Raw genomic sequence first — 17,080 nt, forward strand, 5'->3', positions numbered from 1 at the left:
TTGCTTACTGGTGAAGTTTATTTATTTTGGCACTTATCAAAATACTCTTATGCGATTTTAAACGGTACAGCATACAGCTAACTTTCTGACATGTGACGTATTACATGAGATATTAGAGTCAATTAAGCTTGGACACTTTAGGCCACATGCCGTATATTTTGTTCTTCTTCATTTTCGAATTCAGCCTATCTTTTATTATATTTCACCGTCCCGCCTACCACTTTGCATTTCTTATCTGCCAGTGGAAAGCGTTTTACATTACTGAACAAAAGAAAATACCAAGATGGATACGTTCCGTATTCGCGATTGGATTTTAAAGAAATGATGCATCTTTATGACGAATTCCTCATTACCATATTTGGTAACCCTGTCAGACGCTTCGTCATTGGCATTCGTATGGTGAATATTTTCTCATACACAGGGGATACCCAGATTTGAATTTTATGTTATCCCTCGCATTATTATACGCCGGTTCGCAATCCCATTTCTCAAGAGTATCTCACGAATATCTGCAGACAGAGATGTTAGGTCCGACGTTTTTAAGAATCATCCAGCATTTACTGTCTCAATCCGAATATATTATATCATTCGGCCTTGTCGCTGTTGTATCGTTACTGTTAAGATATATTTTATTCCATCGTAAAAATCTCTCTTTCATCACGTTTGCAAAATATTAGATTCGAGGTTGTAAAATAATCAGCAACATGTAAATGCGCGTAGGTAAAACGTCTTTCACTCAACATACATGGGGTGCAAAATTGATGCCACGAACGAAGAGGGTTTGATTTTTCATCTCCTCTCCTCTCCTCTCTCTCTCCTTCTGCATTAGATTCTCGCCTGATTTATCGATCGCAAGCTGTCATCGGCGAACCGGGATCGAGACGCCGTGTCATCGTAATAATTGTCTTAAACGTCTTATAAAACAATTGTCGTGCAATGATTTTCCTTATGTATACCTCCATTTATTCATCATTATAATCAGTCTTTATTCGCCGCCAAACAAATTCGTTCTGATTCCGAATAGTCGGACGTACGATCGTCCGTCATTCGATACCCTTGCAGCCGACTTCTAGTCACGTCATTTGGGCAGCATTGAATCCCCGCTTTCGCGGCGAGCCGAAATGTTCCGTTTGATTGATCTGATACTGCTGTACGTAAGGATTACTCCTGATAACGCTGTTTCCCGAACCAGCTGAGAACTGGTTGTTGTTAGGCATCGTAATGATTCCAGTCTGTTGGAGGTACTGCTCGCGATAAAGCTGATGCGGCGTTGTTATAAATTCGGCGCCGTTGCCGCTCGCCGCTGATCCTTTGTACTGAAGCTTGGCGCCGATCTTCTCCGTCAGATGATGATGTTGATGTTGATGCTGATGATGATGAACCGGCGGCGACTGATTTCCGGCGTTGTAATCACCGTAACGAAAACACGTAGGCGATGTGCCCGGCGGCGTGTTCTTCTGACTCTGAGTAGGACTCTGGGATATCGACTCGAGCACGTGCCTCGGCATATTCGGCGACGGGCAATGAGTATCTTGGAGACCGTCGACGCGATTTGCGTTCCTTACGAATATCGGAGCGCTCTCTGGACGGCCACCAATTATATTTCGCATTCCTTCGCGGTCCTTAGCGCTCAGACTTTGCCGGGAATTGCTCAAGGACGAACGACGACCCCCCCTCTGATGCATCGTCGACGGCGAGGCGTTCAGCTCCGAGACCGAGGACCAGGTTACGCTAGCCAGTTCCCAACGACGCAGCAGACTCGAGACCCGCTCCACCCTCGCAGCAGCATCCGAACTCTCGTCGTAGTCTGGACCCTGGAATTTATTGTGAGGAATAACGGGGAGAAAAAAAAAAAGAAAAAAAAAACATCCAACGTGAGAAATGCAAAACTTTGTTATGTATAACGCCAGAGGGCGTGGAATGGAAATTTTACGTTACGTACATCACGTTACCGTGTACGGCGGATATAAATGCAATGCAATTTCATGCCTTTTTCAATCTCTCATATAGACAGCGGTCTAAAAATTACCTTTAACGTTTTGAATGTTTTTCTTTGTTTCTATCTTTCATCTGAAACGAGTTGCCAACGCCGGTTAGCAAGTTAAGAATGTATAATGTTGCCAAACTTCACGACGACTGACAATCCGTTTCAGAGTCCGTCTACGATGAATTTTTAAGATGCGAAGAAAATGTTCCAACTTACGTTCTCTATTTTCTCGTCCAGCATCTTGAAGAAGTCTACCTGGCTGGATGATACTTCTCTGTAACATCAAGATGCAGAAAGGGTTAAGGATAGTTATACCTCGGTGTAGTGATTCAGGAGGCGACAAGCAGGAAAATAAACCTATGCAAATATTTTTAATAATTAAACTGCTAATCTTCAGTTTTTGCTTAGTCAGGCTGAGTTTTTTTCATTTCAACCAATCTTTGAACAATATCAAGAACACGTGAATTATAACGCATATACGACTGATTACTGTAACAGCAAAAAGAATGACGACGAAAAAGAAAAGTATTCCCGCAGAATTAATAACGAAAGAAAAACGAAATGAAATTTGGGCAATGTAAACAGGTCTTTGAAGAGTAAGGTCGAATTTGCATACATATCCCTGGCTCGTCTTGAGCAAACGAGAGAAGATCCATCGAGTGGTGGAAAATTAAGACTGGATTGAATATTCCAGGTTTCGTCGTTCCGGCAACCGAGCACTGATTAAATAAAACAAGACCATGAAGCATGTAAATCGGGATCATCTTGTTCGCTCTTACACAAGCTTACACTCGGGTATTTATACAATACAACTTTTACTCGGCATACGGAGGAGAAAAATAAAATTAAAATAAAAACGCCCACCGCGATGATATTAAGCCGGTTCAACGAACGTAAAATAAATGTTCTCGACTTTAATTTAATTTATATACACGCCACGAAAAAATACTGCGTCGATATGCAGGAGATAAGTGAAACTCTTGCAGGATGACAAGGAAAAACATTTTTCCAACAAGGTGATGTAGGTTATATTTTCCTCCTCAGTACACACATACACAGTTCAATTTCCTATTCGTTATTTGGATATCGGCGTATTGTGATACAACTTTTAACATATATGTATAAAAATGTACGCGACGTTATTAGATCAATACTAAACCGATTGTATCAGGGGGGAAAAAAATCTGGAAAATAAAACGCAGATCAAGAAATAAGATAAAACTGAAACTCACGCTTGGTGCAGCAGAGGGCCGGTTCCCGGAGTAGCGGGCTTCTTCTTGGCTTGAGTTTTGATATCAATGGGTCCATTCTGTTCTTCGTTTCTGTTAACCTCGACCCCGTTGTTGTTGGTCTTGCTGCTGCCTTTGGTATTTCCATTTCCGTTTTTCTGCTCAATTGACGCCGAACCTGAAAACCGATGATCACTTAAATGTAGAGACAAACAGGTTCGTATATTTAGTTTCTCTTTGAAATTCGGTGAAATATATACAGGAAGTGTATTGTATAGGTGCGTATACAATTGTAGGTTTTATTTACTGTATCGTGTATACGTCGGCAAATTAAGCGGTAAGAACATGACAGTTCATTTTTTATTATACTTTCAACCCACATACATACAACATCTCTTTTGTTTATACGGAGTTAATTAGCTAGAGTTTAATTGGCGCTGAATCACCGCAATGAATATCCTTCTTTTCCCGATCGACTAGTGCTTATTTTTAGGAAGAGAAGAAAAACGGAAGAACAAAGCAGGGAAGGAAAAGAAAGAGATCAGAAGAAAGAAGTCGGTGTATCGATGTGACCTGCAATTACGAGACTAGCGATACACATAAAATTATGTTCAAGTCAAGACAAAAAAAAAAAAAAGAAAGAAAGAAAGAGAAATGAAAAAAACTATCTTAATTTTCTAGGACCTTCCTATGATATTAAACAATCTATGAAAATTCGCTGGCGAAATGAAATGTTTCTGACCAATTTTAGTTGTGCACTAAGTTTTGTGATTCCACTGCATTCATTTTGAAACGCCAAAGTTATTTCTACACCGCCTCAAATCCTGGGACTGACAAATTTCATGATACGAAGACAGGAACTGGCATTAACTGCACTGAAAGAGATTGCAGATAATAATTTCTATACAAAGGTTCGTTTTAAAGAATCGCACGAGTTATGAATTTTAAAAAACCTGAGTGGCCGCCATATTTTCCGAGTAGAATTCTTGACAGACTAAAAGCTTTTCTCTGGAAAATCTCTGTCGACAGCTCTCATCATAATTGGTATAAACATTCGCTCCTTGAGGAGTTCAGAATGTAAGGTGAAAAGAAAATGATATCCTTTGTTCAGAGCGTCGTTTATAATACATAAAGACAAAACTAAAAACAATTCCGTAATTTCGAACGTGACGAACTATGTAAGCAAAGAGAGTTTAAAAATTCCAACACAAACATCCGATAAATCACGAAGTTAATTTTTGCAATCGACAGAAACATATACCGTAAATTGACCTTAAAACGAATAAATTTCAACAATCTATCAATGACACGAATAACCACTTTCCATCTCTAAAATATCCCTACATTTATCCCCAAAGCCGCTCTTATTAGGAACATAATGTCGGGGTGACCGATTGAGGCATCCGCCGGCTTAATTGACACCGAGCAAAGTTAGAGCCGCTGCACACGGTTTAGTTTTGCAAATACGAGGATAAATATAGAATGATGCGCATCGGGCAGCAATCAGTAGCAGCTCTCACCAGCGGAATAACTACGCGTGCAGTGTTTTGAACCCTAAGCGCATGCGGTCCGATTTGCTTAGGCAGGCGAAACGCAGTTTGTTGCAAATCGGATTGTTATACATATACCATTCGTAGCAAGTGTGCGAGTGAGAGAGTGCGTGAGTCTTGATACATCCCGCGAAAGTACACGTGTACTCGCGTCACTCTACGAGACGTACGTTGTATAGCTAATGGACTTGTTTATTTATGTCCCATTGTAATCAGAGTTCATTCTACTTTGCACCAAGCGTCTGAGCACGCGACTCGCCGAGTCGCCAATGAATGAATGAATGAATGAATGAATGAATGAATGAATGAATGAATGAATGAACGAATGAATGAATGAATGAATGGACGAATGAATGATCGAGTGAATGAATGAGTGAACGAACCAACGAACGAAACTAAAAAGAAATATACAATGCTGGCGGTAAGCTTTTTGGGTCAAATTATACATACATATATGTATACATGTATATAATATATATGATACAGCGTGCGTATAAAATAGTTCGAGAATAACTTGCAGAGGAATGACTCAACGCCTAGATGCAGAGTCGATAGATGCTGATTGTGACGTATGCTATACGTGCACATGCATGCATCATCATCTGGAATAGTGGATACCTAACTAGAATCCCGAAACGGGACGGCTGATTCATCCACGCCATATACGATTGCCAATTAATTTACAATCAGGTCTCAGCCCTCAGAGGTGATTAAACCCGGTTTCAATGTTTCGGAGCAAATTTACACAGAGTAATTAAGATACGTACGATCAATTCGCAACGCTTGAAATTAGTTACATATTCTTTCCGTCTTTACGTACATGCCTATATGGTTATAAAATTTATATGCATTGAGTCATAGAATGAGTAAGAATTTAAAATCGCAGTAGTATTATATAAAGACGAAATAAAAAATAATGAAAATACATCAGTACAGTAGTTATTGCAATTGTGTATTTTAGAATTTTTACAAATCGACAAGATTTTTGCCGCGAATAAATTGCTCGAGTGTTCGCCTCGGTTATCTCGTTTTTTTTTTTTAATTTTTTTTAGATTTACGAGTCTATCGAATCCCTCGATTTGAAGGTCCAGTACGTATAAGCCTCGGAATTTGAACGTTATATAAATATTTTACAAGTTGATGTACCCTTTCCGAGGATGCTGGAAAAGCAGCGATGCACTTTAGTTAATGTCGTATCGTAGAGGTCGTAAAATTTCACGAAAGGCGTGTTCACTCCGTTAGATCCATTAGACCCGCAAGACCATCATCGCATGTTTTTGGCGATACGGTATCCCCGGCATCAGTGTCCCTCATCCGTGTCAAGCGGAATTACAAATTTCAAGTGTTTTTTCCCGCACCTTGATCAAGATTTCATGACGTCGTGTCTCAGTGTCAAAGTTTCGAAAGTGTTAAAAGAGGCAGTAGGTCAAAAGGAAGCCAAGGTCAGACAATATCTCGAAGCGAGCAAGAAGATCGCGTTATAATTTGAATTGATGAGGAAATAGAAACATTGTTTTTTGTTTCGATTTTCGTATCGATTTTCAGCTAAAATAAGAAAGAACGCAACGGGTAATATCCTTGTTCTAGATTTGCGAAACCGCAACGAAATTCTTTGGTAACTTAAACAAACTTTTCGTTTCCTATTTCTCTGTCTTCTTTTTTGTTTTTTGTTTTTTTTTTTTCTGTGCTAAATAAATATTATTATTACACAGGCCTGATTATTTTATTCACGGATTATATTGTAAACAATTTATTGTAACTTTCAATAAGAAAAAATTTACCTCCGTCTCTGGCGTTCAATATTTATCAGGTTGCAATTACTTTTACCGCAATTTTAGTTCATACTCGCTAAGCAAAAATACTACGGCTGTGCAATGTGTTATTGATTTTTTCGGTGTTTTCATCTTCTTTCGGGAGTATACGATAGTTTTTTTTTTTTTTTTTTCCAACACAAAGATAGAAACTCGGCAATGAACCCTCGGGAATACATAAGAAAATTGGTCTAAAAAAAAATCTCCTACGCCGCACGAATCAGGGTTTCGAATATAAATTGGCAGAAGCTGGTAGTTCGATCGAATTATTGTTTTCCCAATCAAATACATAACAAATAATGCGAATCAATTTATACAAGTAGTTACTTTTTTCTACAGCAAAAGGTTGTTAGAAAACATGATCAAAAATCCATAGCATCGATGGTAGACTTGAAATTCCCTTTCAAATATTGACAGAGTATAGAGTTTTTGACCGTATTCGATGATTTGAAATTTTTGACCACTATATTGGATCCGCGACAACGACGTTTGGAAATTTGATTTCATTTTTGTAGTCGACGATTCCGAAAACCACTACATAGAGTTTTTTTGACCAGATTTGACTAAATTCGGAATTTTTATCCGCCACATTGGATCCACCATCTGGAATTTTGAAAACCTGATTTCAGAATCGCAATCAGCGAGCCCAAAAACCACAGAATACTGTCTTGTTATAAAAGTTTACTCGGCACAATAATGTGTGACTCAAAGGGTTGATCTTCTAAGTGCGAAAAAGTTTCGAGGTACGTGTAACACAGGTGCAAATCATCTAATTACAAGTTTTTGCACGGAATCCTGTTGCAAATATCTACCACCTAATTGCACGGAATATATCATTATTTATTATTTATTAACGGGCAATCACACTTGACCGTTATAATGAAAAAGCGTGTTCGCCAACGATTTGTCAACGTCTTACGGTGAGAAATAAAATCCGGAGAGGTTTCAAGTGCTATCGAAGAATGACAAGACCCGGGGTGCGTTATACGTTCAGAAGGAGAAATTGAAAGCCAGGTACGTTTGACCCTGGTTGTGAAGCCGTAGCCTTTAAACTATTTATATAACCAAAGAAACTAACCAGAACGGATGTCGGTATGCGACGACGACTTATATAGTGACTGTGCAGAAACCAACGATCACTCTTGCTAAACCGCCAGCGGTGGCGGCGTCAAATCAAACATTTTCATCGCATCTAGGAATACGCTGGACGACGGCTTGTTCCTAAAGGTTGGTTGGTCAAAATACGATCAACAAACGGCATCGTTGCACCGACCACAAAATCTGTTTTGGTCACATTATAGAAAATATATGTATAAAAAATTGTCTTTGAAATGAAATGAAACATTTTAGAACGAAATCGTCGGAAACAGTCAGATTTTTTGAATAACTTTGTAACAATTTAAAGGGGAATATCAGTGTGACAGGCTGAAAAATGAGGTATTATTTGGAATTTTTTTTTTGAAAAAAAGGCTAGATCGAATTATTTGGGATTTTGTGTATTTATTATTGAAGCATTGAAGTATGCAAGGAAATTTTCTTTTTATTTCTGGTACATTTTATAAAGCAGAGGAGCGGTCGCAAAATGGCATCTCAAAAAAAAAACTTTCCGACGGTTGACTACATAAGTGTACAATTTTACACAAAAAATTTGCAGTAGATTATGAATAAAAAAAAAAAAAGTAAACAATTTAAAAAAAAAACTCTACGATGCGACGATAGCGATAAGTTTTCTGAAGGGAATCCTTTTTGAATGAAGTCGATTGGACAAAATTTGACAGAGTTATGCTGTCAACCAGGTCAAAAAACATGGTTTCGAAAAAAACGCGTTTAAAGTTTCGAGAGGATAAAATTGAATGATGCAACTTAAATGTTGATATAAAACAAGCGTCGACGCTTGGTGCAAATTTCGAATACTTCTAAGCCGAATATTGTTTTTAAAATTTGTAGCCATATTCTTAAAGGTCAAAACTATCTATTTAAGCAAAAAAAAAAAAAAAATCGATTTTTTTTTCACACTGATATTCCCCCTTAACACGAAACATCGGTACCTCAGCTTTTGTTTACAATAAATAATAAATTTTACAAGCAGTATCGATTTTCAGTCATCCAACGAGGAGTGGAAAAATTCTTCCTTGAAAACACGACCCGAGAAACTTGATCGAGGTTCCTTTTGCAAGGTAAAATTATACAAGGCTTGAATCGAGTGGTTCTTTTTTTTTTTTTAACGTTACTGCACAGCAGATCACGAGCGGATGCAGGCTAGATGCTGGAGTTTGCATATCTTACCTCCGCGTCTGACGACGCGAAAATGAATCACTTTCTTGGCAAAGTATCCGTCATCGAGTGCTTCGCAAAGTCTGAAGTCTAATGGCTGAATAACAGAATGACCATTCGTCGGATTCGAGAATAGCAGGAAAAAAAAATAATTATCGTTTCTTTTATCGTATGATATTTACATGGTTATAGATTTGACCGACTGCTAGAGTAATTGGGTATTTAAAAATTGAATTAACGACTTGGATTTATTTTACCGTGATACCGCGTATAATTGATTTTACGACATTGAAAACGGACGCGAATTACTTCATCTTAGATTCATTTTTTCTGCCTTTTTTTTTTTCTCTCTCTTCGAATAATCAATTGACAGTGAGTGATACATCACTCATGTCAAAGTAATAAATTGCGTATTCGATACCGAATGTACCGAATGAAATGTATTAATCTATTTATCGATGCCTCATAGTACTATGTAATATCAAATTTCCAATTTTTTTTCTTTTTCTTTTTTTTTTACATTCGAATATCGTCAGCGTGCGAGATAGGCAACAAGAATCGTAAGCGACGATACGTCAGATTTTTTTTGTTCAACGGTCCAAATTGATCGGCATAAAACCATCGGTTACAATTCGTAATTTCAATCATCGATGCGGTATAGCCGTTTATTGCTATTCCGCTATATAAGGTCTACTTCTATTCAGGCTTCCCGATCATGCGCAGACCGATTCAACCTAGCCAAAAACACCTTTCTCCTCACCGTTCGTATGCCTGTATTTTGCACGTGCGATAAACGAGTGACAGGTACAGAGAGCAATGCGATATCTTCGAACGAACTGCACGAAAAACTGATTGTGTCAAAAGACTTGTTACTCTGGGATGTATTTGTAACGCGGTAAGAAAATTCGATCCGCATCTCTTACGTAAATGTACATTCGTCGGTGATCGTATACACGAGGAGGAGACCGATATTACATGTATGTATGTGTACATTACTTTGGATTTATACGCAATTGTCAATGAAAGGCAAATGAAAAATAACGCGAAGGTCGATAGGTATTTCAGCACAAGTCTCTTTTTACCACTAAATTACAACCAAAACAGGATTACACGCTCGGTATAGTGTTTATTTTTCATCAACTCTGCCTCGTCAGGCCTTCCTTGTTATTTTACTTCTTTTTTTTATCCTTATTTCGCTTCGCATGTCTTTCCATCAAATGTATGTTATGCCTCCCCACTCCTGCCTATGTAGGCAATTTCTCACCGGTATGGCTGATTCGACACGACGCAATAAACTCGATTATCACCCTGACGAACAAAAAGCAAAAAAGTATAAGAAAAATAAATGAAAGAAAAAAAATTTTTAAAATAAGAAAAGTGGAGGGAACAAAAAAAAAAAAAAAAAATCAAACAGCGCCGGCTGAAGCGAACAGTTTTACAATTGGATTAAAAAGACGCCAATCAGATCACCATTATGAACGGATGAAATTTCACTATGACGTAATTTGATTTGACGCCTCACTCTGCTCCACAATTTGCATGTAAATTGTTAAATGATTCATGAATTATATCGTGCAATGTTTTACGCCGATGGAAATACACCGATTTCGTTTTAACGACAATTACATTCAACCCTTCGAAGTCGTTTAATTATTAGCGACCCAAACATTCTCGGAGTATCGGATCTCGTGTTAACGATTAATTATTCAACGTTCGAAGAATTTCCTCAAGTCACAGTTTCACGTATATAACGTAAGTACGTAAGTCGCACCCTTAAATACGTTATGCCGTAGATTTCTGTACATCTCCATCACGATTATACAGAACTATATAATACGCGGTGTGCGGTATGACCTGGCGGAAGATAACAAAAGTCATAATTACAATATGAAATGGCACGTACAGATTGGTTAGCCTGAGAAAATATTCCAGTTACTTAATGTACGATACAGGAATCGGCGCATAATCGTTATGACGTAATTATCGGCAAGATCGTTCGATCCTCGTATCGTCTTGGAATCTTCGCGACACGGACATTTCAATTAAACAAATAACCTTCCACCTCCATCGAGCAACAAGTTAAGTAACAAAGCAACGATATTAGGAAACTGGCTGTCGGCTGGTGATATGAGAAATAATAATCAAAGTGTTTGTCGAACCCTTCGGCGTGTCCCTCTGCAGTTTAAATAACCACCTTTTGTCTTAAGCAGCCCCACCCTCAAAGTCTCGAATTCCTGAACCGCGTAAGGAGAGGTGGTGCGGAGCAATTCTATCTTACGACACAGTCCCAAGTGTCGGGGCGTAGGTAACACAAGGGCGAGAGAATACGAGAACGGGGTTCGCGTCTACGTATAAGGGTGCGAAGTGCTTCTACGTAGGGTCTGCATAAACCATTCCGCGATAATGCTGCTCAATTTGGAATCAGAGGCAGGCAGGTTCGTCCCCTCGTGAAATGCGGGGAGATGAAAAATAAGACGGTACGATGTCGCATAGACTACGGTTCCACCCAACAGTCGACTACCAATGCCTGAGGGACGAAGCTGAAGAGGAAGAGAACTCACGATCAGACGGCGGCAGAGCCGAGACCCTTCTATTGATCCACGAACAGAAGGGAGACAAACTCCTGTCCGAACAGGAAGGAAACCCGAGAACGAAAAGGCTCGCGTAATTATACTTCGTGCAAGTGTGTTTATACATGTAAGCCTAATTTGTCCGACGCGTTAAACCGTGATATTACATACGTGATATTGTAATTGTTACGATTAAAAAAAAAAAAAAAAAAAGAAACGAAACGAATAAAAAACACAATACAAGCAACATATCATCGACGAATGACGAATTTCTGTAAAGAAGAGGTATAATTGGATAATCGTAGATGAGTCCCAAAATTTTCGCAATGATCGACGATACCGACAGTTCAAATGTCTAATGAGAAATTGGCGTTTTCATTCATCTAGCATACGTAACCGTAGGTACTTTTATAGAGGTATATGTATATACATGCGAGATCGAAGAAGCGGCAATCTCTGGGACTGATTTCAAATCCTTTCTTGTTTCAACGTCTTGACTATTAATACGGCCATCGAGTAATCGTTCAAAGCAATTTCATACTGCGGGTAATTTCATCTCTTGCCGCTGCGAAAAATAATTATGAAGCACGTCAAAGTCTCGCGGATAATTTCTAATTAACTTAAACAGATTGACTATAACAGCCTCCAACGAACCTGAGGGGGTATAGTTTCCACAGGTACCTATATATTATAACGCGTATACCTAGACACGAAACAACTTCGCAGTTCAAGATTAAAATTTGACATTGATTACGAGGATGGATATCGTATCGTTCATTCCTCCAACGAGCAAAGAAATTAATTTCCTCCCCCGTGTTAAATCACGATTCAATTCATTCCAACCTAATCGCGCGAATAAGAGTTAAGTAGTTTCAAGGTTTTTTTTTTTTTTTTTTTTCCATCAAAATATGTATACAATACAAACTCATTATGCATATCGTATGAGAAAATGATCGTGCCTGACGTTATGCAGCGAGAGAGGATTTACGGAGTGACGGGAATAGAGCAGCTATAGGTTTGGATTAGATTCGTTGGACTAGCTGCTGGTTGCATTTAAAATACGGAAATTTGGCAAGCTGACAAAGCTGCGATGAAAATAATAACCTGGAGTGAAGACAAAAAAAAAAAAAAAATTAAATATAGATTTCATGCTAAAATTAAATTCTTCGGTTTACAGCTAAGTATACTTGTGATAATAGATAACAGATAGTGTTTCGTGGAAAAAAAAAAAAAACCACGAATGGATTACTTTAAACCCTTATGAATCCATCGACATATCGCACTAAATTATGCAAAACAATTGCTTTTTTCATCAGCTACTATAACAAATCGAAAGGACAAACTGCAGAGGAGAATATCGAGGCAGATCGTGAAGAAATTTGTTTTTCTTTTTTTTCAATACCCGCAGTGTGGATAAAAATTCATCTTTATAATAAACAGCAGCAGCAGAAACAACCATCAACACGGCGCGAAAGAAAATAATCGTCGCCTCACATTTTTTATGGCCTTATCCAAGCTTTATACCCGCGTAACATAGATTACACGTTACACTTGTAACAAAGATTTAGCTGTAACAGCTGACAAGCGTCGTTAAATCATTTTAAAGCCCGAAAAAAGTAAAATCGTACCAAAAAAATAAACAAAAGCGTTATTAAGTACAGTAAGAAGAGGTTAAAAACTAACTCTGTTATCTCACGGCTTATTAATAAACGCTGTATTGAAGTATAAAGGGAGAGGAAACAATTTGCGTTTGCCTTGAACGTCGTGCAGAGCAGACGCACGTATTTGGTCTACGTGACTGTAACCACGCGACGTATTAGAATTCCGACAGTTTATTATGATATAATGGTTACTGTCCGCTTTTGAAATAACAATCCTTTACTCTATCAACGAGCGCATCTTCACAATGACAATATTTTTTAGCCCTAGGTAAAATAAACGTCCCCGCAACCTAATCCTCTACTCCTAACAATTATAATTACAACGCTATTTAAATTATCATGGTAACGATTGTACAAACTTTATCAAGGAATTTTCATCGGCAACCGTGTAACGAATGTAATTAATATTTCTCTGTGTGGAATCGTAGACAACTGCAGGCCATGTTATTTCGCATCATCCGCACGGCAATGAACTACTTACTCCTACTTTGGTGGTACGGTGCGTGGGCCGAGAGAATTGTCGAGACTGTCGCAACGCACAATCATCGTCTATTGCCGAATCTATACCATATCTCTAATCGTTGAATAATATTAAAAATAGATTTTCCTACGCAGCTTTCTGTAGTATTTATGATACGCGAATAAAGCGAAACGAAATGATGAGATTATAATCTTCCTAAAAAATGAAAAAGAAAAACTTTTAATTAAATAAGAATTATTTTTTACTTCTTTGTACAAGCTTTGCATATCCGAATTTGGAAGGTTCGAATCCGTAAGCATGAAATTTAACATTGTCGTTGTTTAAAAATTGGCTGTCACAGATCAGAGAACAACAGGCAAATTCCGTAAGCACGCGAGGCTTTTTTACCCACAGTTATTTGTTTCTACTGAAAAATGACAATTTTTGATTTGTCACTCTCGTCGCCGCGGTGCGATATGACAAGTTAACACGTATTTTTCCCCGTCGAATAATCCTCGCTGTGTAATATAAATATTTTCTTACGATCAACGCGGGGATCAGCTCTGCCAGACTGTAATAAAAGTGTCAAAGAACAGAAACGGACGTTGGATCAAACGGCCTCTCAGCATTGACCCAATTGCCTGCAGTAGACGTATTAATTACTTCCTGCTTTTACGCGACGTACGAGTTAAATGATGTCTCAACATTATACCATCTCACCTACAAGATAACAATTTCCGAAAATGTAGAGAATGCGATATAGCATAAAACCGCAGGTTTAGTGTGAAAAAAAAAAGTTATTACGCAATCAACAATGAGAGTAAAGAAATTTTATGACATAATTAATTGATTAAACGGTTTAAAAATTTCCGCCAACGTCTCTGTTTTTCTGCTTCAAATTGTACATGTATACGTGGGCGTGCCTTGTGACCTTCCCGCTTCGTAATGCGCGGGCATCGACGCGACGTGATTTTATTCATTATTGCTTTTTTCGCATGCAGGGCGCGGTGAGTCAAGCCCCGCATGAGTAAGTGCTAATGAATGTAAAAGATATATCAACCATGTATCCGTGTACATTTACACACCCGTTACGCACATACATGCAAAGCCGCGAATTCGTGCACGGTATAAGTTATAACTCGTGGCACAAATTTCCGCCAACGTACCTGCAGCTGCGTATATCAGGTGTGACTATCGTCAACACTGTAGATTTTGGCTTCTAGCTTCACACTGAGAGAAATTTTTAGTTCCGGTTACCGCTCAGTCCTCAACTATTTTCATTTTTTACCACGATCGAAAAATATAATTCTAGGTAGAAAGTGAAAATTAGTTTTCCAGCTGTTACCGGAAATTCTGGTACCCGTTACTATTCTTTCTCATTACGATCACTGTTACTAGATTTTCTCGTAACCGTTGCGAAAATTTAACGCTTGTGCAACAATAAATTCATGTTAAAACCGTATTTAACTAAAAAAGTAGAGTGAAACCGAACAAAATGATTTTGCGTTGCAATTGCCAAAAAAGGATCGACGATAGCGCAAAATGGTTAGGCGTACCTCGTTTTTCGTAATTCCAACAATATTCAAACAGTTTTTTTAACGACACCTGTTTTACTGAATTTTTCTAGTCACTCTAACAAATGAAATTTTTCTCAGTGCACGTGGCAATTAATGAAATTTCAGGTAAACAGCAGAGATTCGTGAAACAGAAATCTGATATCTCGGCTAAACGGGATGGAAGAGGAAGAAGAAAATTGTCGCGAATCATAAAGTGCGAATCATCGGGAGAACGCGAACTCGTAGAAGCTGCTTTCTTTTCTTTATTTTAATTTCTTTTTTCACTTCCGTGTGCAACAAATTTCGTTCGATTGACCGCAAAGTTCGACGAAAATAATCACTTTACACCTGTAGAATGAACCTGTCGAATAGTATATATAAATATACATGCCTGTATAAGCGGGGATAAACTTTGTACTTTAATTCGGTTAGTGACGCGTCACAAGTTTTAGGACAATTTTCTACCTGTTGATCACTGACCACATACATCTACGTACCTATAGCTGTATCTAGTTACCTACACACACAGGCATCACTTGCGCGCAGTTTTATTAAAGAGACACTTTAATCCACCAAGTTTATATAGGGGAATAATTGTATTACAAGCTCAATCGAACTCTGATGTTACTCGAATTACCAGACTAAGAATATACCCAAGGTATAATATAAATTGTAGCAACAGGTTATGTATTCATATGTACGAGCTCGCTTTTGAATAATTTATCAATATATAAAACTATATATGTAACAATATGCAAAGGTCTTTGTGGATGTGACGCAAACCGGATCTGCCCGTAACATTTTTTCTATATAATGCTACAAATCACGTTTACGCATGCACGTAAGTATAACGTATTGTCATTTTATGACAAAAAATTTCGTCAAAAAATACCACAGAACAATCAGCTAAGTGCTGACAGATTTGAAACACTACGCATAGCAATTTTAGCTCTAATCGAACGACGCTATCGTCACGTATTCCTATGTACACAATGCCAACCACTCACCAATTGCAATTTGTTGATCCTAGTCGTTCGGTTTTTTTTTCGATTCAAAATATTAGCTGAAGCATGCATATTGGTTTGATAGTACGAAACATGACGTTTTCAATAATCGAACTTGTAAACTTGACAACTAGTCCGGAGTCACCAGGTCAAGGACCTGGACAGCCAGAACTACGGAGCGCTTGTTCCGGAAGTCGAGTTTCACCAGGTAGTTGACCCGGAGCGCAGGAACCACGGAGCGCTTGTCTTGGAAGTTAAGTTTCACCAGGTACTGGACCTGGAGCAGAGAAACTACGGAGCACTTCTCCTGGAACTCGAGTTCCACCAGGTAGCGGACCCGGAGCGCGGGATCCAGGAGGTAGAAAAACCGGTACTCGAAATCTGCGGAACGCAATTCTCATCCGTCCGCTCTGTTCCGCGGTTGTTTCCAGACTGAGAAATTCGGCTATAAGATGATTTTGGTCGTGACGGTTACTATAGATCGATGACTTCAAGAGAAAAAAAAAAATTTTGGGCGACGTCACTTTCTGAAGGTCCGAACATCCGACATCCAAACTTTGGTTTCGAACTTTAATACTACGTATGAATGTATGAATGTATGATGTATGATTTTAGATGGATAATTTCAAGATAATAATAATTCGTATAGAAATACTTCGATCTCCTATTATCGTAGGAATATTATTATTATTATTATTATTATTATATTTATGAATATTTAGAATTTGTAACACATTTAAAAAAATGCTAATTTTTAGTTGGGTTTGCAGGGTTGGCGTTGAGTAATCATAAAAAATTAACGGTTGGAGGGAAAAAAAATCCAAGGAAAATCGTGAAGCGAATCGACAACCGTGAGGGGAAATATTTGGTCGAGTTGACATGGAATACCCCATGTATACAATGCTTCGATTATACCAGAATTCGTACATTTCATTGGAATTACGAATAAGCAATGAAAGACTGCCTCCGTGTAGAGAT

The 17,080-nt window shown here is 38.3% G+C and overlaps 1 protein-coding gene across 4 annotated transcripts in view; it reads right to left on the minus strand.

The window, feature by feature from the left end:
- The window catches only part of tow (target of wingless), a 35,816-nt gene continuing 18,736 nt past the window's right edge, over positions 1–17,080 (minus strand). For all 4 annotated transcript variants that reach the window (XM_046617694.2, XM_046617695.2, XM_069134720.1 and 1 more), the window contains 3 exons: positions 3,220–3,394; positions 2,204–2,261; positions 1–1,814 (listed from right to left, as the gene is read on the minus strand). In XM_046617694.2, coding sequence (XP_046473650.1) covers positions 1,074–1,814; positions 2,204–2,261; positions 3,220–3,394 — 974 coding nt within the window. In that variant the 3' untranslated portion in view covers positions 1–1,073. The remainder of the gene's footprint in view (positions 1,815–2,203; positions 2,262–3,219; positions 3,395–17,080) is intronic.

The sequence above is a fragment of the Neodiprion pinetum genome, chromosome 3, assembly GCF_021155775.2.
Source record: "Neodiprion pinetum isolate iyNeoPine1 chromosome 3, iyNeoPine1.2, whole genome shotgun sequence".
Lineage (NCBI taxonomy): Eukaryota > Metazoa > Arthropoda > Insecta > Hymenoptera > Diprionidae > Neodiprion > Neodiprion pinetum.